This window comes from Rhinopithecus roxellana, chromosome 1 (assembly GCF_007565055.1).
Source record: "Rhinopithecus roxellana isolate Shanxi Qingling chromosome 1, ASM756505v1, whole genome shotgun sequence".
NCBI classification, from domain to species: Eukaryota; Metazoa; Chordata; class Mammalia; order Primates; family Cercopithecidae; genus Rhinopithecus; species Rhinopithecus roxellana.
Window position 1 is genome coordinate 154309743 of NC_044549.1, and position 21141 is coordinate 154330883.

At 37.6% G+C, this 21141-nt stretch overlaps 1 protein-coding gene across 1 annotated transcript in view; it reads right to left on the reverse strand.

The window, feature by feature from the left end:
- Window positions 1-6457: 6457 nt before the first annotated feature.
- Window positions 6458-21141, reverse strand: part of LPP (LIM domain containing preferred translocation partner in lipoma) — a 670645-nt gene continuing 655961 nt past the window's right edge. The window contains exon 12 of the mRNA XM_030932348.1: window positions 6458-21093. Within this exon, the coding sequence (XP_030788208.1) occupies window positions 20965-21093 (129 nt within the window). The 3' untranslated portion in view covers window positions 6458-20964. The remainder of the gene's footprint in view (window positions 21094-21141) is intronic.

Genomic DNA, 21141 nt, shown 5'->3' on the forward strand with positions numbered 1-21141 from the left:
CATTCAGGAGCAGGTTGTTCAGTTTCCATGTAGTTGAGCGGTTTTGATTGAGTTTCTTAGTCCTGAGTTCTAGTTTGATTGCACTGTGGTCTGAGAGACAGTTTGTTATAATTTCTGTTCTTTTACATTTGCTAAGGAGTGCTTTACTTCCAATTATGTGGTCAATTTTGGAATAAGTGCGATGTGGTGCTGAGAAGAATGTATATTCTGTTGATTTGGGGTGGAGAGTTCTATAGATGTCTATTAGGTCCACTTGGTGCAGAGATGAGTTCAATTCCTGGATATCCTTGTTAACTTTCTGTCTCGTTGATGTGTCTAATGTTGACAGTGGAGTGTTGAAGTCTCCCATTATTATTGTATGGGAGTCTAAGTCTCTTTGTAAGTCTCTAAGCACTTGCTTTATGAATCTGGGTGCTCCTGTATTGGGTGCATATATATTTAGGATAGTTAGCTCTTCCTGTTGAATTGATCCCTTTACCATTATGTAATGGCCTTCTTTGTCTCTTTTGATCTTTGATGGTTTAAAGTCTATTTTATCAGAGACTAGGATTGCAACCCCTGCTTTTTTTTTGTTCTCCATTTGCTTGGTAGATCTTCCTCCATCCCTTTATTTTGAGCCTATGTATGTCTCTGCATGTGAGATGGGTCTCCTGAATAGAGCAGACTGATGGGTCTTGACTCTTTATCCAGTTTGCCAGTCTGTGTCTTTTAATTGGAGCATTTAGTCCATTAACATTTAAGGTTAAAAATGTTATGTGTGAACTTGATCCCACCATTATGATATTAACTGGTTTTTTTGCTCGTTAGTTGATGCAGTTTCTTCCTAGCCTCGATGGTCTTTACATTTTGGCATGTTTTTGCAGTGGCTGGTACCGGTTGTTCCTTTCCACGTTTAGGGCTTCCTTCAGGGTCTCTTGTATGGCAGGCCTGGTGGTGACAAAATCTCTAAGCATTTGCTTATCTGTAAAGGATTTTATTTCTCCTTCACTTATGAAACTTAATTTGGCTGGATATGAAATTCTGGGTTGAAAATTCTTTTCTTTAAGAATGTTGAATATTGGCCCCCACTCTCTTCTGGCTTGTAGAGTTTCTGCCGAGAGATCTGCTGTTAGTCTGATGGGCTTCCCTTTGTGGGTAACCCGACCTTTCTCTCTGGCTGCCCTTAAGATTTTTTCCTTCATTTCAACTTTGGTGAATCTGGCAATTATGTGTCTTGGAGTTGCTCTTCTGGAGGAGTATCTTTGTGGCGTTCTCTGTATTTCCTGAATTTGAATGTTGGCCTGCCCTACTAGGTTGGGGAAGTTCTCCTGGATGATATCCTGAAGAGTGTTTTCCAACTTGGTTCCATTTTCCTCCTCACTTTCAGGCACCCCAATCAGACGTAGATTTGGTCTTTTTACATAATCCCATACTTCTTGCAGGCTTTGTTCATTTCTTTTTCTTCTTTTTTCTTTTGGTTTCTCTTCTCACTTCATTTCATTCATTTGATCCTCAATCGCTGATACTCTTTCTTCCAGTTGATCAAGTAGGTTACTGAAGCTTGTGGATTTGTCACTGTATTTCTCGTGTCATGGTTTTCGTCTCTGTCATTTCGTTTATGACCTTCTCTGCATTAATTATTCTAGCTATCAATTCTTCCACTCTTTTTTCAAGATTTTTAGTTTCTTTGCACTGGGTACGTAATTCCTCCTTTAGCTCTGAGAAGTTTGATGGACTGAAGCCTTCTTCTCTCATCTCATCAAAGTCATTCTCTGACCAGCTTTGATCCGTTGCTGGCGATGAGCTGCACTCCTTTGCAGGGGGAGATGCGCTCTTATTTTTTGAATTTCCAGCTTTTCTGCCCTGCTTCTTCCCCATCTTTGTGGTTTTATCTGCCTCTGGTCTTTGATGATGGTGACGTACTGATGGGGTTTTGGTATAGGTGTTCTTCCCGTTTGATAGTTTTCTTTCTAATAGTCAGGACCCTCAGCCGTAGGTCTGTTGGAGATCGCTTGATGTCCACTCCAGACCCTGTTTGCCTGGGTATCAGCAGCAGAGGTTGCGGAAGATAGAATATTGCTGAACAGCGAGTGTACCTGTCTGATTCTTCCTTTGGAAGCTTCCTCTCAGGGGTGTACTCCACCCTGTGAGGTGTGGGGTGTCAGACTGCCGCTAGTGGGGGATGTCTCCCAGTTAGGCTACTCAGGGGTCAGGGACCCACTTGAGCAGGCAGTCTGTCCGTTCTCAGATCTCAACCTCCGTGTTGGGAGATCCACTGCTCTCTTCAAAGCTGTCACACAGAGTCATTCGGGTCTGCACAGGCTTCTGCTGCTTCCCCTGTTGTTTTTCAGCTATGCCCTGTCCCCAGAGGTGGAGTCTACAGAGACAGGCAGGTTTCCTTGAGCTGCTGTGAGCTCCACCCAGTTCGAGCTTCCCAGCGGCTTTGTTTACCTACTTAAGCCTCAGCAATGGCGGGCGCCCCTCCCCCAGCTTCGCTGCTGCCTTGCAGTTAGATCGTAGACTGCTGTGCTAGCAATGAGGGAGGCTCCGTGGCCGTGGGACCCTCCCGGCCAGGTGTGGGTATAATCTCCTGGTGTGCCCGTTTGCTTAAAGTGCAGTATTGGGGTGGGAATTACCTGATTTTCCAGGTGTTGTGTGTCTCAGTTCGCCTGGCTAGGAAAAGGGATTCCCTTCCCCCTTGCGCTTCCCAGGTGAGGCAATGCCTCGCCCTGCTTCAGCTCTCACTGGTCGGGCTGCAGCAGCTGACCAGCACCGATTGTCCGGCACTCCCCAGTGAGATGACCCCAGTACCTCAGTTAAAAATGCAGAAATCACCGGTCTTCTGTGTCGCTCGGGCCGGGAATTGGAGACTGGAGCTGTTCCTATTTGGCCATCTTGCTCCGCCCTCTGTTAATAGACTTTCTAATGGTCAACTACTCTTCTATTTCAGGGTTACACCCAACTTATTTGAGATTTGTTATTGTTATTGTTTTCTTCATTACTGTGCTTGGTTTTCCAGTAGCTTATAAGATTTTAATCGATGTATTTACTAATAAGATTGGCCACTTGTTTTATAGATTATGTTGGAGAGTGTTCACTTTTTTTTCCATTGTAATTCTCACTTGAATGACTAGCAGAATTCACATTTAGAATCAAGATACTAGGCAGTTTTTGATAAAGAAAGTATTTTAACCACTGAAGTAGTATATAAATAAAATGCACCAATCATAAATGCATTGCTTAGTACATTTTCAAACACTAAACACAATAATATAAACAGCACTCAGATCATGAACCAGAATGTTACCAACCTAAAATGTTAACCCTAAAGCCATTCTCAGGCTCCCTTCAAGTAATTATTTATTGGGAATATTTTAAACCACTAATACAATTTAATTTTATTGGGTTATTCACGTTGCCTATTTTTTTTAACACGCTTTTTGTTAGGTTACAATTTGTAAAGAGAAATATTTTTATTTCATCTACATTTTCAAACTAATCACACGAAATTGCTCATGCTATTCTGTTATGTTTCAAATATCCGCTGTATCTATAGTTAAATATTATTCATGCCTTTTTTTCTTGATAAACCTTCCCAGAAATTTGTAATTTCTAACACTTTTTCAAAGTGCCAAATTTTGACTCTATTTTGATATTCTATTATATTCTTGTTTTCTATACCATTAGTTTCATTTTTTTCATATTTTTATTATGTCCTCCTTATATTTTGAATCTTAATTCTGTTCTTTTACTAACGTGAGTTGGATGAGTAGCTCATTAATTTTCACTTTATTTTTAATGTAACCATTTCAAGATTTACATTTCCCTCTTGGAACCATTTGAGCTGACTCCTACAAGTTTTACTACATAGAATTTTCGTTGTTGTTCAGTTCTTATGATTATGATTTCTATTTTGAAGTAAGCCATTTTAGGGATGTTTTGAAATTTCCAAATGTAAATTTTAAAAATTACCTATGGTTTTTAATTTGAGTAAAATGTTGGCATGATGAAAATATTCAATTTGTATGAAAGATGCTTTGAATTTTGCAGACAATTGACCTAGAAGATCAGTTTTAGTAGAGTTCTCATATGCACTTTATATATATGTATGTGTTTTGAAAGCTTATTACTTTTTATCCAATAAGTGTAGAGATTCTTATATATCCATTAAAATCAAGCCTTTTAATAATGGTAAAATCTTCTATATCTTTAGTGATTTTTTTGCTTTTATCTCATTACTTGAATAGTTATTGAAGAAGATGTTATTAAAATATCCTTCTCTGAGGCTGCACCTTTGAATTTTTATGGGCCAGGTGCAGTGGCTCATGCCTGTAATCCCAGCACTTTGGGAGGTCGAGGTGGGTGGATCACCTGTGGTCAGGAGTTTGAGACTAGCCTTGCCAACATGGTGAAACCCCATCTCTACTAAAAATACAAAAATTAGCCAGGGATGATTGTGGGCTCCTGTAAGTCCAGCTACTTGGGAGGCTAAGGCAGGAGAATCACTTGAACCCAGGAGGCAGAAGTTGCAGTGAGCTGGGATCACGCCATTGCATTCCAGCCTGGGCAACGAGAGCAAACTCCGTCTTAAAAAAAAAAAAAAAAAAAAGAAAAAAATTGTTTTACTTCTGCTCTTCCCCAATTCAATTTCTCCTTTCTACTGATTTTGCAGTTATATATTTGTTTTCTTTAGATGGCAGCCATTGAAATATTTACACATATACATAACTTAAAATGTAAAGATAATCAACAGCACCACTCTTCTCCAAAATCTATAAAAATCTTACTAAGATTTAACTCTAGTCATTGGGCCTACATTCCACTATTGTCCAGTATTTTAGCTCAAATTTTTTAAGTCCCTCAACTTAGAAAATAATTGTTTCATATTCCAGTCTGTTTAGAATTCACTATATGGTTGCCATCTTCTTGGCTCAGCATTCCTGTTGCATCGTTGATACTCATTCCTTCTCAGCTTTCTCTCTTCCTGCAATATATTTTTTAGAATTTCTTTTAATTACAGTATATGGACATTAAACACTCAGTTTTTTTTTCATTTGAAATGTCTTTTTCCTTGAAATTAAGTTATAAATACAACTCTTCTTCCGCTCTCTTCTGCATTATTCAAATCATTTGTATATAGCAATGGAGAGTCAGGAGGCCAGGAGTCAAGATCCAGCCCTGTCACTAAAATATTTTATGACTTTGGGTAAGTCCTTTCATATCTCTGAGACTTCGTATTTCTTCACAAAGTCAGAGTAAAATAATCTCTAAAGGCCCTTCTAGCTCTTACACTCTGAATAGGAACAAATGAATGTACAGTGTTAGAAAACAGAGCAGAAGGGTGGGTGAAAAAACAGAGTAATTTGAGAAATACAGGGAGAAGGAAGGTAAGATTACCTCCTATAGCTTCTTTGTAGAAGAATAAGGAGAAGACAAGGTTACATCTCATGTATTCTTTTGTTTACAACTTTCTGGTAAGAAATTACAAGTACCACAAATCCCATTGATATACCTACCATTTGTTCAAAGATTCATCTTGTGTATGGCAGTTTAAAACAGTGGTCTTTAGTACAGAGTCTTCCCACCTGTAGTTCTCAGATGCCCCAGCACTAGTAGGCAGAAATGTGATATTGGAGAGATAAGTGGAAAAGAGAACAGATACTCTTTTCTAACTTTCATCGGGGTGAGTTTCATGTATGCTCTAGTGCTAATCACTCTTATTAAGGATCAATAGACTGGGCATCAGGAGTCTTGGTTCTTCTGCAGAACTGCTACTTTAAAAAATGAGAAAAAAAGGCTCAGCGAATGAATGCGGATCTTGGGTTATTAACTTTTTTTCTCACTCTCAGAATTTTCATCTATAAAATGAGGGTAAGATAATCACAAGGATATTGAAAATGGAGTAACGGTGAAAAGTCTTGAATATGCTAAGTTACTTTTCCCTGTTTGTGGTTATTCCTTTCCTTTCTCCATAGTTATTTGTATCCATATCTATCAGCTCAACTAGATTATAAACTCATTGAAAGGAACTATATGTCATTTATATCTGTATTGCTTGAGATGCCTAGTACAGAGGAAATTCTCAATGTTTGAAAAGTATGCGTAATACAGATGGAATAAAAGTATGAACAAGTCAGCCACTTGTTTGCGACAAAAATGGAGAACTCCAACCCCACCCAAAGGGACCCATTTACTTGGATCCAGCTTTAAAAATGAAAAAGCCTTTGCAAGGTCAAGACACAGAGTGGTCAAATAATTTTAGAACACCTCTGACCTTCAGTTCTTCTGTGCTAACAGTGGAAGAGAGTGGGTGCTTTCATACTCTTGTGGCATCATATTTGCTATGAGAGATATTCCATTTCTCAGAAGACCATATGGAAAGCAAATGATGTAAAAAAATGAGTCACACAGTAAAGGGGGTTAGAAGAAAAGGAAACAGAGATTATCCAACTCAAAAAGAATTCCACACATAGGCAAGTAAATGTAATAAGAAGTTTATTGGATTTCTAAATATAATAAAGTAGTTGCAACTCTTTTACAGAAAAAAGAAATATAATTTCCATATTCATTCTTACAGAGCATTGAAAAAACATAATTGATAGAGAAAACTGATAGAAGGTAAATAGAAAACAGGTCTTAATATAGTCGGATAATGCATAAACACAAAAGAAAATACCTAAATCACTTGCTTATCACAGATTTTATTCTCTTATTTTCATACTGAACTATGTGTGCTATTTTGGATACATCAGTGATGGTTTGTAATGTGGTGAATAAATGCAATTTGCTAAGAATATAAGAAAAAAGAGAAACCCATATTTTAGGAATACCATGGCTCTGTCAGTATCACACATATGAAAATAGACATATTCCTTATATGTTTTTGTGTGCCTTTCTCTAAGTCAGGGAATGTTATTCAGACCAGCAGTTCATCATGGCGGGGCTATGATTGTGCTTAGCTAGTAGGAAGTGCTGCTCTTAGTAGACACATTTAGCATAGAGAGAACCCGGCTTCTCAGCATCTCCCCCCTTATCTATCCACTTGTAAACACCATTTAACCTTTCCATAAGATTATCTTTCATGCTCATAATCATCAGATTGAAACTCAGAGCAAAGCCGTGCTGTGTCTTTCCCAGTCCATTTGTTTCCAAGGGGGGGAAAAAAATCTCTGTATCCCAACATCCTTATGACATTACACTGAAATTTTTAACTCTTTTCTAGCGCTAAAATCTGATTCTCGAAAAAATAAAAAAATGACTAGTGTTGAAATTGGATAAGGTAAAAACAGAAAAGGAACATCAACAGGAAGAGTAGGCATTTTTAGTGAAAAGTATCACTGTTTTGCCAAAGAGTCAACTGGATTCATCCAATGATGATGACTACAGCAGGGTGGTCACACTCTTGAAATTATGAAACATAGCTGTTCCAACCTCACCCGTAGCTTATGTAATGGGGCTCCTTATATGGAAACCAGAATGGTGGCTGACTGCAATGGCATGGAGTCCATCTTCCATCGTTTGTCCCCTTTTACTTCCATTTGGTAAAGCTGGGGAAGGTAGGAGATAACTTTATGACCAAGAGGACACCAAGAGCTTCCTTGGATAAAGGTTAAGTGGAGGTATCTTGATTTGCCCAAACAGAGGCATATTCAAGTGAATATGGAGCCAACTGACTTAGAAGGAAAGGGAACGACTTGGCAAGTGTAATCTGCCAGCTGGTTGAGTCAGACGACACATTGAGAACGATCTTTTTTGGAATCATGTCCTCCCTTCAACCCTTCTCCTACAATCATGCACTGTCTACCTCGTCCTATTTACATGGACCCTCTCCTATTGCCATCCCTGGGTAAGAATGCATCACTCTAGGCTATGCTGCTGCTCCAGCAACAGTATTGACAGTTCTGTCAGTGATGGAACTATGGAAACAAAAGCCATCAAATAACATACACTACTATTTTTAGGAGTCAAAGTAATGCTCTACGGATCTGGCAAGGACATTTGGCCCCTTGAGCTTCCAATCCCCACAGCCAAGACTTTTCTTTATTTTCTCTCATGTTAGCCCGAGAGACAAAAGGAGAAAGAGTGTGCTGACACTTTAACACTCGAAACCACCAATGCTTAGTTTATAAAACACACATATGACACACATCCTAATGCAGACTATGGCTCTATTAATTCTCCTAAACATTTTTTTTTTCCTGACTAAATGTTTCAATGCCATAAAGCTTACATTCCCTTGAAGCAGAATACAGGAAACCTCAGCAATATGCTACCATCCAGTAAGATATAAATATAAAGAAGCTGTATCAGCAAGGGATGCTCAGGGAATGTGTTTGCAGCCCATTTCACGGTAGCCGCTCGAGAGGGGATACTGGAAGTGAGTGACTTTCTTCCATTTGGCAAAGTTTCCTTATCTCAGCACCTACTCTTTCTGATGGTATGTTTTTGAAGGCTGCACAGTACGGCTCTGGGTACCGTGTGTACATACATATGTAAGGAATAACGTTTATGTTGCTCAGAATAGGCACTTTTTGAAGGCAGTAAATCTAAAAGTAAAGTTAATAGAGCCTATATTTAGTGCTCATCTTCTCACTTTGCTGATGTGTATGCTGAACAGAAGATCACAGATTTGAGTCAGTCTCGCAAAGAGGCCGGAGTCGGCAAATGGCTATATTCAGAGCTGGGGAAGTCTTGCCAACTCAACTGTAGCTGTTAAAAAGGCAGACTTGGAGAAGGTGCAATCGTTTTTCTCAAAGGTGATGGCACAGAAAGAGAAAAGGCATGAAATAAAAGCCTGTGTGCGTGGCTCAGGGAGAATTACTATCCTCAGGCTCTGTATCTTCACGTCACATCTACTTCACGGCACAGATTTGTTACTTAGAAAGTCCTTTCCCTTTCTTTTTTTGTATGTCTCATAATTGCACATATTCCCTTACTTAGTTGAAGAGAAAGAGAAGCCCCAAATCTGTTAGTGTGATGATAAAGGTGTAGGTTAAAAGACAAAACAAACAAAACAAAAGTGGTTTATTATACAGAAAACATGCAAAAGCTCAACACTACATCCAACTGCAAAGGTTTTGCATCTAAGTTTAAATTTTCACTTAAGGCACATGAAACCACATGATAATTTTATACATGCCAAATAATCAGACAATCAAGTGTCATGTTTAATTCTATTTGCTCTTTGAGATGTTTCTTGAAAAAGAATGAGGGCATAATTCAGATTTTCAGAGCGGAAATATTCTGACTTTGCTTAATAAAGAAATGAGTCTTGGATAATTTGCTCATCAGCTTTCCCAAGAGAGGAAATGGGTAGTAAAAGGAAGAAAGTCTTTTAAAAATAATTTTGCTACTACTTTACTATAAAGTGTTGGTGACAAGATTTAGTTTCTAGGGTCCTAAATGTCTTTCATCAATGATGCTCCTCAGTTCAGACTTCTCCATTATGCTAGAAGGATGGCATGGTACCATGCTAGTTTCAGTTTGCTACCTAGAGAGGGAGGTCCAAGGCACTTTAACTGTTTTTGGCACTCTAATCCTGACGTGTTGATGTATTTGACACAATTCTATAAACTAAGCTCAAAGTATATAGGATTAGCAAAATGCAAACTCTGCCCAAATACCAGCTCCCCATTTATTATTTGGAAGTTAAAATATGAAGCCATTCCTATCGTTGGCATTTAAATTATAAAAATCTCTTTTCCTCTCAAAGTTTATGTTGGAAGGAATGAAACACATTGGGCAGATATATCATAACCTGCCTAAGCTACTCTCCTATTTCTGGTTTATAATTACTAAGTGAGCATTGCTGTCACCCAAAGAGAAAGAGAGAGAAGAAGGAACTTTTTCCCTTTATACTTAACGTCTCCCAAGAAAGAATAAAAAAAGAAGAAATGTATCTAAGAAAAGCCAGCTCTTCCCATTTTGCATTTCTTAAACTAGTTTGGAAGCAGAGTTAAATAATTTGGGGGTGAGGAACGACATTCAGACTTCATATTTACTCTCTCGTGATGAAGGAAAGAGTCAAGAAAGCAACGATTACTGCTATGCCTCGGGAGAAAGCACAGCAGGCACCATATGAAGTGGCAACACAATACATCAATAATAATGACCAAGAATAGTTCTTTACCCTTTTCCCAACAGATAGAAATATAAAGAGGCAATCATGCATGAGAGATAAATACCTGTTTCCACCCCCCCACCTCAAATTGCTTTGGCATATTTTAAGAGATAAATGGATCCACACAAAATTTAAATAGCTTTTTCTTCTTTTCAGCTGCTACCAAAATGGGTCAGGTATCGGGTTTATTAATTTCCTGGCCTGAAAACCCAAGTGCTTAAAAATAAGATTTACTTTTTGAAGGATCAGCTTTCTTGGAAGGTGTGTGTGTGTGTGTGTGTGTGTGTGTGTGTGTTTTGAAGACAATACAATTGTATGATCCATAAATATGGCAGAATAAGTAATATAAGGTGAAATAAGAAAATTTTTATTAGTTTTTTCTTTACATTATGTGAAGATAAATTAGATGATTTATAAAGATATTTAAAAATAATGTTTTTCTAAAAGGCTGCTTTTTTCACATTTACCACCTCATTGTCTTTTTATTCCCTCTAATGAGAACAGATTCCACCCATGTGAGTCTCTACTCAAGCATTCTAGGTAATTCTGAGAAGTGCTCAAATTGTGCCCTCTATTAATCCATTCCTGGGGTGGGAAAACTCCGTCTATTCGACAAGAATCATTTTCCACTCCATTGGCCATAATATTCATCAAGCCTCACAGGGAGGTGAGACACCTTCCTCGTCTATGAATGTGCCATCTCAACCAAAGCCACCGCTCTCCCGGTCCCATTAATGTCGCCTTTATTCCTCAGGTGTGAGGACTAGGAAGGGGTGAGAAGCCATGTGCTATTTAACTTGGCTCTCATTAGTCCCAGGGAATAAGCAGGTGGATGATGATACTGGCTTGATGGATGATACACTCCAGGGAGGGAAATGCATAAAACACTTACCAGGTATGATTATTTTAAAGGATTCTTGGATTTAATGCAGGAGATTTAATGAGAGGAAATGGTATTTTTTCTCTCACTTCACATATTTTAGGATATAGCAAACAACTAAAGGAGTGAAATGAGAGGAAATAAAAAGTGGAAAGTACATCCTAAAAGTACAGCTTCCTGAGGGATGCAGCTCAAGAAAAGGAACACTCACTTGCTGAACTGCTATATAGAGCAACTTCTAGAGCATATATGGAGGCTTTCTAGAACGTTTTCCGAAAACATGGTACCACATTCCTTGTAATTATAATAAATCACAAACTGACAGCATCCTGGGAAGCAAAGTCTATCAAATGGCAAAGGCCAAATCTCAAAAATGCCAACAGTTCCATAACATTTGTTTACCCACATTGTCAGCTCATGGATTGGCTGGATCGGAAACGCTTGTTGCAGCAACATGCACTTGGTGTGCTCTCAGCAAATGTGAATGGAGAGAGAGACTAAAATGCATTGTTAACCTACGGCGGTTTCTGACTCTGTGGAACGTACATCATGGTCCATGGGAGAGAGGTTTCTTTTAGGAATCAAGTCACCTCTGCCTGCCAATGAATTCCAAATGATATGCTCTCGGTTAATATTCTGAACCTGACAGTCCCAGAGAGGTTTTTGGTGAGTGGAATGTAAACCAAGTCTCTCTGGGGAAATTTACTGCAATGTGCTTTGTTCTGCCTGTTTGTTCTTATCAGTGACCTCTTCCCACCAATTTCCTCACAGTGCTGATCAGACAGAATACCTAGAGGTTTTCCACAAGATGACATAGATGTGTGCAAGCTGTAAATGATCTCCAAGACTGCAGTACACATGTGGATTTGCCACCTGGCAGTCAATTGGTCTCTGAATTTCCCTGGACTGGGGGCCTGGTAGTCTGTGAGAAGTCAATACTGTCTTCTAAGGTGTTCTCAGCTGTAAGCACAGCTACTTGGAGACAGCAATGGACTTGCAAAACCTGGGTTTATCCCCAAATCTGCCACTTCCCAGCTATGTCATAACTTTTGGCAAGTCACTTAATGGTTTGAGCCTCATCTTTCTGTTCTAGAATAGGGCTATTAATAACCATCCTCCCTGGGCTATTTTCTGTGCGGAAGCAGTTTGTAAGCTCTCTTAGGAATTATTATTTTAGAGCTTAGAAAGTTACCTCCAGGTCCTGCCCAGGAGACTGATGGCAGTTTCTGCCTACAGTGCTCTCTCATTCAAAGTAGAAGAAGCCACAATCATGGTCTTCCCCAAGACAAAGGTATACTATTTAAACTAAATAGTCATCCAGAGCAACGAGGAAAGCATTTGTACATTTCCATATAAAACTATAGCATAATAGAACCCCTTTCCTCAAGAATGATATCCTTTTCCACAGATGAACTCAGTGGAAATAATGAGTTTTCAGCAGTACCACTATTTTTTGCTTTTGACTTCTTCCTTGTTAGACATGGGGATTATACACCAACATTTCCCAACGTTTTTTTTTTTTTTTGGAGATGGAGTCTCACTCTGTTACCAGGCTGGAGTGCAGTGGTGCCATCTCTGCTCATTGCAACCTCCACCTCCCAGGTTCAAGTGATTCTCCTGCTTCAGCCTCCCGAGTAGCTGGGACTACAGGCGCACACCACCACGCCCAGCTAATTTTTGTATTTTTTTAGTAGAGTCGGGGTTTCACCAGGTTGACCAGGATGGTCTTGATCTCTTGACCTCGTGACTCGCCCGCCTCGGCCTCCCAAAGTGCTGGGATTACAGGCGTGAGCCACCGCGCCTGGCCCATTTCCCAATATTTTAAAGGTCATTATCAAAAAGTCAGATAAAAGGGGTGTACTGTTCATGGGTTAGTTACTGGGGAAGGCATGAAGCTACATAACAACTGTCAGAATGGTCTGTCTTCTAAATAGGGAAGTACAACCAGCAACAAAAAAACTCATCAACTCTAATATCTGGCCCTCAGAACATCCTTCAGACTAATTTTAGAGATTCTTAAAAATTAGTGTAATCAAAGCTTTTTTTAAAAAAAGTAATGTAATGCCCAAAACAAAACAAATATATATGGAAGGAAAAGGAGGGGGAAGCAACATTGTATTGTGTACTACAGGTTTTGTGTGGCACCAAAGAGAACAATGCCCCAAAGGCTGGCTCTGTTTTAAAGTCATGGGTAGCTTGGAACAAAATGTGATGAAAGAAATGTAAGACCTCACAGAATAATGAGCTCCTTGACACAGGTGATGTTTAAGTAGTCAGAATTGGCACTTAGCAATGAATCTGTAAGGGAATTTTAATACCAAGTGGAACAGATGGCCGGGAAGTCCTTTCTAATAATGGACTTAGACTCAATAGGAAAATAGAGATGTCCTGCTTGTTCTCTTGTGGAGGGTCAAAAGACATGTACCCTTGCTGCAAGAATAGAAGATGTAGCTGTGGATCAATAAGAATGCTCATTTTCTGTTATAATAAAGTTCATTGAGGGCTGCTTCCTGTTCATACTGTGCCTGCTGGTTTACATTTTGGCAGACCATCTTCTCTTCCAATTATAAAGAGATGGAAAAGCAAGTCAATACTTCCTCAGGCTTCCTATATGCCTTTTTCTTCCCATTGAGCCTGATTATTTGGAAGCCTTTTTTTCTGTTAAGAAGGAATTTCCAGAATCCATGATATTTTGGCCGATGCAGAGGGTCTTCTCTGAGTATAGCCCATGTTTCCCTGTTGTGCTTTAAATACTCTTTTCTCAACTTCCAAATCAAGTCAATTCATCAGCTCAAGATTTCTTATCAAATTTTATGTCCTCCATAAAGTCTTACTAATGCCACTGGAATTACTCTTCTTGATGCCACTTTCCTTCCTATTGAGTAAGTACAGATTGAAGCAGTTGGATCTTATAGTTGGCTTGAATCAAAGTTACTTAGGGGCTGATTCTCTTACAGTGATTATTTGGTAATTATTAAATTGAAGAGCTGAGCAAGAGATAAGGATGCTGGGGAGACAAAAAAATAAAAACAAAAATATGGACTCCTAAATGATTAGAGAAAGAAACTGCTCACTTTTTCTAACGTGTAACATCTCTAGGTACAAATATTTGAGCACAGAATGAATGAAGTGAATCTCAAAACCAATCAACCAGCAAATATTTATGTATAACCTGTAAAGTGTCCATATATTTGTGTAGAACCTATAAAGTGTTAATATTTAACATGAAAATATGGACAAAAAAATGTCATATTCTGAAGAAGACAAGGATAAAAGGAAAGGGTTGAATGGATTATGAACTGACCCAGAAGTGGGAATCTCATGGATGGCATAGGCAGTAGCTTGCTTCCTGTTTTCAGAATGAATTTGATTTTGGCAACATCCAAAATAGTACAGAACAAAAAGTAACAGAACTGTCTGTAGACACAGGAGTTCTGTCCTTCTGTAGCTTTTACACTTCTGGGCCTGAGGATTTTTGGGGAAATTCTCTTTGGGTGATTCCAATTTCATTTACTTTCAACCCTAAAGAAAGCCTTTCAACCTAGCTTGACTCATGGTGAATTGCCAAGTTTCACTGAGTACACTGAAAATTAGAAAATATATTTGTGTCCATTGTTTAAAGAAGCAGCAGAGAGTGACAGGACATGACACTATGTCAATAAGTGAAGAAAAGTTGAATGAGTTGGTGATATCAGACATGAAGAGGCAAAGATTTCGACTTAAGACTTGTTGTGTGGAGCTACAGAGCTAGAATAGATGTATATGAGCACTACTACATACTGGCCAGGACTAAGAAGATATGGGATGGTAATTCGTCAGGAAAATAACAGAGAAGGTTCAGATCTTTAAAAGGCCCATGATTCTATTTTATTTGGGAATAGCATTCGTGTTTGGGGGCAACTGTAACTCTCTGTAGTGGTGTAGAACACAAGATAACATGGTGATGCTTCTCTTTCTTGGTAGAACATTCCATTTGTAGGGTAGAGAACTGAATTTAGAAGCCACATTCAGTGCCAAATTGACTGAATGCAATTGTGGCTGTTTAATAATGTTTTCATTTGGGTACATTAAGTAAATGCCCACCAGAATTAAATGAATAAGGATTTCTCTGGCCCTTAAGTGGATGGGTATCTAGGAAAAATTAACAATGCTACATAACATGAAAGGCTTAATGCAATAATCTGAAAGTACTATAAAGGAATTAGTTACAGTGTTTCCCCCCTCCCTAGTATACATAGGTGTTTGTAGAATATTAATTTTTATTTTAAACAAAGGCTAGATGTAGAGATATTTATTCCTGCATTAAGAGACTTCTGTCAGGTAAATAACAACCAGAAATTAACAGCAAAAGTGTAGCACTTTTTTTTTTTTGTAACTTTGAGGGGGACCTGTCAATCAGTTAAAGAAATAAACACATCTTTCACACAGCTCTCCACAAAATAAGGGACCTGCATGTTGTAACTAAGACAGAGTCCACAACTTTTTGCACAAGGGCCAGGAAAATTAAATAGAAAAGGGAATTAGTGTCCTTTTTTCTGGACTGAAGGGAAATTATGCCTGTAGTCTGTGATCTAAGAAAAACTGGTGCTGTCCAACCTGCTGAAAAATATTTTAGTATCAACTTTTACAATGTAATATTAGTCTCACAGGCTAAGTGCTAATCTATGTTAAAATTCTGAAAATATAATAGTTATTCCTTTGCTATAAGGAAAGTTATCAAGCTGCAATGGAATAAAATAAAATGCCATCATTAAAAACATAACTTTTTGTGGTTAAATTGCTTTGGACTTAAAAAAAAAATCTTAACCTAATCTTTGAAAGATTACTTTGCATACAGCTGAGAAAACTAGATCAGTCACAAATGAATTTTCCAAGAATCTATGACCTCAGTCCCTGATGAAAATTCATTAAAATGAAACAGAAAGACTCTATTATCTCATTTCACTTTACGAATAAATACAACCTAAAAAATATGCCCCTATAAAGGAAGATTTTATGGATGCCACATCTATTTTCTGGTAGCCTTCCCCTTATTAATATAATCATAATTCCATAAAATCATAATGCATTGATTTAATTTACAAAAAATCCAAGTACAGCAACACTAATAGGTAGGATGGAAAGAAGGAAAGAAAGGGAGAGAGGAAAGTAGGAAAGAAATAAGAAAAGGAGGAAGGAAGAGGGAGAAAGGAAGGGAGGAAGAAAGGAAGGGAGGAAGAATCCTTACCAAGTCATAGTAGCTTCAGTCAGGTAACTTTTTAAAGGTTTGAAATAAGGCTATGCTAACCAAGTAACAGCCTCATGAGAAAAGTTTCATTCTAGTTATCTGTCAAGTAAATAACTTGGCCTGAAATATTCATAGTTGCACCATATTAATGCCTCACTGAGAATAAGTTTTGAACTTGTTTGGACCACTATTAAGCAAATAAAATGAACACAATTAAAAAATATGCTGAATGGGTGGTAAAGGTTCAAGCTGACGTCTCCGTCTTCATTATCTGACTAAAGCTACTGTAAAATCAAATAAAAGACACTAACATCCATTATATCACCTTCTGGCATAAAAATGTTTTACTCATTTAAAAACCTATGAGATACTTCCAAGACAAGGAAAAAATAAATACTACTGGAATATATTAAGATGAAAAGTTGACTTCTCTCTCTCTCTTTTCTTTTCTTTCTTTTTTACTTTTTGGTGAGTACACTTTTGAGATTTGGTGGTTATCATTTACATCATTGACTCTTCAGTGGAATATTCATAGTAGTGTAAATAGATTCTTTGAAAATAAGGCACAAGTATATGTTGTTCTCTGATTGTCTCCCACGAGAGTGCACCAAACGAGCGATCTCAAGAAATGGACTTGAGGCACATTTTGCAGAGGTATCTTTTTCAGTTTGCTGGTTTCCCACAGATGGCTAAAGCAGGGGTATGGAACATGCTGTCATATTTCATTCATAACACACATGTACTATAGCTCTAGGCAACAGATGGACAATCGCTTGTTTGAACTACAAATGTGAAATACTAAAGGTAGAATAGCAATATTTCTAGAAATGTATATGAAAAAATAAAGCCTTTCCAAGCCAAGAGGAATGGTGAGAGGCTTTGAGGTTACATCAGTGTTTCCCTGATCTCCCTAGCAGCTGCCATAATTTCCCCAACACCCTTCAAAACTTGATAATGGAGGTATCAGGGGGCAGCCGACGCAGATTTGACAAGAGAAGCCCAAACCGTATCAAATAGAAATAACACTGTTATTCCTGGCTGGTTCACATTAATAGGATTTTCACTACCTATAAAAATGGTTGGAAGTTGTGTTTTCAGAGTCCTGTCTACATTCCACTAACTCTCTACTATAGCCCCATGGAAAAAGTCCTCTTTCTTCCTCTGTACCCAAATATAAAATATTTGTTTAAATGTAGAGTTTCATATCCTTTAAACCTCACCATAAACATCTCTGCAGAATCTTTCATAGGGAACAATTATAGTGTTGGTAAGTCCACCTCCTTAATCAGCACATACCCAAATAAGTTATTTTGATCAGAGAAGTTGCTCCTACAGAAATAACAATGTGTTAATGACAAGAAAAAGAACCCACATCTTTGCGCTGCAGAGATGCCAGCACCTAACAACCTGATGCCTTATGCTGGGACACATGACTCATTTTTTGAGTCAATTATTTACTTATTTATTTATTTAAACAATCACATGCCATATGTCTGGCTAATTTGGTTTTTATTTTATTTTATTTTTTGTAGAGACAAGGTCTCACTGTGTTGCCCAGGCAGGTGTCAAACTCCTGGCCTCAGGCAATCCTCCTGTCTCAGCCTCCCAAATTGCTGGGATTACAGGTGTGAGTCACTGCACCTGGTCTTATTTTTGAGTTTTAAAGGCAATTTTCTTTGCCAGTGAGACTACATGTTGAGTCAGTATGGTCTGGGGATTGACAAATTGAAGAAATCCTATTTTGATATGTTCTGCAGAGCCCATGATATAGTGGATTTTTTTCCTTTTCCATGTCTCTCTTGTTACACAGAATTACCAAATATTTATATTCTTGATACTTTTCAAAATCAGTATATTTTTACAAACTTTCTGTTATAGACTCTGATTTTTCCTACTGTTTATGTATTTAAACCACAACAATTATGATATTATATCAGCAGACAGTATGATTATAATCATTAAGGTAATACAATCTTTTTCTCTCTGTTGCAGGCAAAATTTCATGCAACTAAAATATTAAAGAGTGACTTGGCATTGTTTAAATCAAATGATTAATAGAAAAGACAGTAATATAAATCATATATTTAAGAAACCCTAGAATAAAATATGGTAGGATCCTTTCCTTATTATACCTTGTGAAAGAAAAAAAAAAAACCTCTAAATCTAAATATTTCTACATATGTATGAGTGCACATTCATGATTATAAAAGTATAAGTCTATCTTAAAAAGAGATTTACTTTAAAAACCTTTGGTAAAGATACTCTGAGGTTATGTTATAAGAATGCATAATAAAGATTGTAAGCAAGCAGTATTCTGCTGACGATGCCACAGGGATGGGTCTGTGACACCATTTTCTTACAGCTTTTTCTCTTGACATGTAAACATTCAGTTACATAAGGATTTAAATGTAATAAGCAAGTAGAATGTTACTACATTTTATAGTATAAATATTCAATAAATTCATCTTCTTTTGGCAAAATTAATAATAATATGACCACTTTAGGAGATACAATCTATCCCTCAGTAAATTGAACTCTTCGCTTTGTCCTAAAGAGAATTTCCCCCAAAGTGTTACATAAAAAGTTACTAAGTCAAAACTCAAGCCGATTACATTATCTGCCCTATTGTCAAATAGTCAGTGCTCCTGGAGGTCATCAGCATGGTCTGGCCTTCAGTTTGGAAGGCAGGAAGTCAGAGACACAGTTGACATTGCCTCCGAAAACTCACATGCTGCCCCTAAGTGAATCTCACCCTATTTCACATTATGAGAAATATACGGTCAAACATAAGAGAAGCAGGGTAAATAAAAGACAGTGGTCAAAGGAAGCTCTTAAAAGCTATAATTTTGGTGGTTCTAACACAAAACTGTTTAGTGACAAAAGCAAATGAGCCATACATTAAGGATGAGCTGTAGTGACCATCGGCTTAAGAATTTCTAGTCACAAAAAAAGAATCACTTTTATGATCATTCCTATTCAAGTAAAATAAATTTAATTGGAATTCCTGAGGAATAGTTTGCAATTCAAAACATGTATCCATAATTTTTTCATTTCAGTTCTGATGTTAAAATTAAAAATTAAAAAAAAAATCACTAGAAATCAGAATATCACTTCACAATCATGAAAAAGATTATCTGTGGAATAAGGAAAGGGTACATTGGAGGATGTAATTACGTTTGTTATTTTGGAATCTTAAACTGGATGTTAGGTATATAGGAATTCATTATATTATTATTTATACCTTTTTATACTTTTTTGTAGACTTAAAATACTCCATAATTTAAAAGTATATATTTGTGGGAGATTTGAAGAAAGGTTTAAGAAGTCTCAATCCAAAATACTTAGTTTACAAAATGGCAACTTGCCATGACTAAGCTAGGTGTCTCTCCTTAAGTGAAACATGTTCGAACTTAGTAAGTATGGCTTGGCAGTTGGCAAGCGAGTGCTTCACTGGCTAATAAAAGTTTGAATAAAGATTCTAGGCAGAGATTCTGCATATTTTTAGCTCATAAAGACAATTTTTTTTCAGTGATTGTCTTTGAAAGTGTGGTGTAAATGTCACATTGATGATATGAAAATTTCTCCTGCAATATGTAATTTCAGTTGCAGAAGGATTATGAGAATAACGCAACTGTGGTTTCACAATCTTTTCAGGCTTTCTACTCTTTTGAAAGTAAACCAAACAAAACTGCACAATTTTAGTTTGTATGCTCTGATTTGCAATTGTCAGGCAAAATGGACCTGGTCCTAAAGAAGAAAAAGAAGAGCATTTGAACTGTTTTTTCACAGCTTTCATCCTCTAGAGAAAAAGTCAATTTTGATAGTTGTGTTGGATATTAGAATAAACATGACAATATTTCTAAGATGAAGAGTGGGACAATATTGAAAATGTTATATTCTAGAAGAAATCAAGTTTGTCTGTATTACCATGTCCAGGTAGTGTAGAAAAGAAAAATCTTAAGGTAATATTGTGGGACAATAATGTTTTTTAAACGTAGCCCCAAAATGCCTTTTCTAGCATATCCCACCTGTAATTTCTTTAGAAAAATACTGAAGCTTAGTTGTCTGTCAGCACTTATTAGCTATGGGCCGATAACTCTTTTCCAATTAGCCTTGATCACTGGTCACTATAGATTCTGAATTCTGATGGTTGCAAATGAAATTTGGGCTTGTTCTAACTTATGTAATTTACAACTTAAATTCTTTACAGCCTAACAAAAAAAAAAAAAAATTGTGCATTTCCCTCCCCAAGGACATGAGTAGTATAAAGCAACAGAAAAATATATTCTTCAGTACATGGGAAAAGAATGGCTACTCTTTACAGTCACAGGCAAAACGGAAATGATAGGCTAGAGATTTCAAGCCTAAAAGCACCTGTGAGTTGGCAGACTCACCCAGGAAAAACTATGTGACAGCAAATACCACACTAAAACAAGCCATTCAACCAGATGAAAAGTGAGACAAACATAGGGATTAAAAGTTACAGGAATGCAGAAGTGAATGGGATGGAGCATAATCTGTGCAAAAATGTGGAAGTCCTTGGGAACAAAGGCCCATCAAGATCCTACATGATTCAATGTGAAATGTGTATTTGGTAACAACTTTAAAAAAAATCTCATAATTTATGTGTTTCTAAGGAAAGGTTAATAGCAGATGAAGAACAGAGACTATCCTGTAGTTTGATGGCCTTTCCTCTCGTACTTCTTATCTTTGTCTTGTGTTTGTTCTTCTCAGTGCCAGCTGAACAGGTGACTCAATCTAAAGGTCAGTGCTCGCCTTGGCGGTCAACACCCTGATGCGGGCAGAGTTGCAGGTCTTGCAGAGGATGTGCCCATCCAAGGGGTAGCAGCCTTGGTTATCTCCTTCAGACAGGAGACCACCGCAATCCTAGAACAGTAAAGACAGATGGAAACGATGCAAGTAAAAATGTTAAGT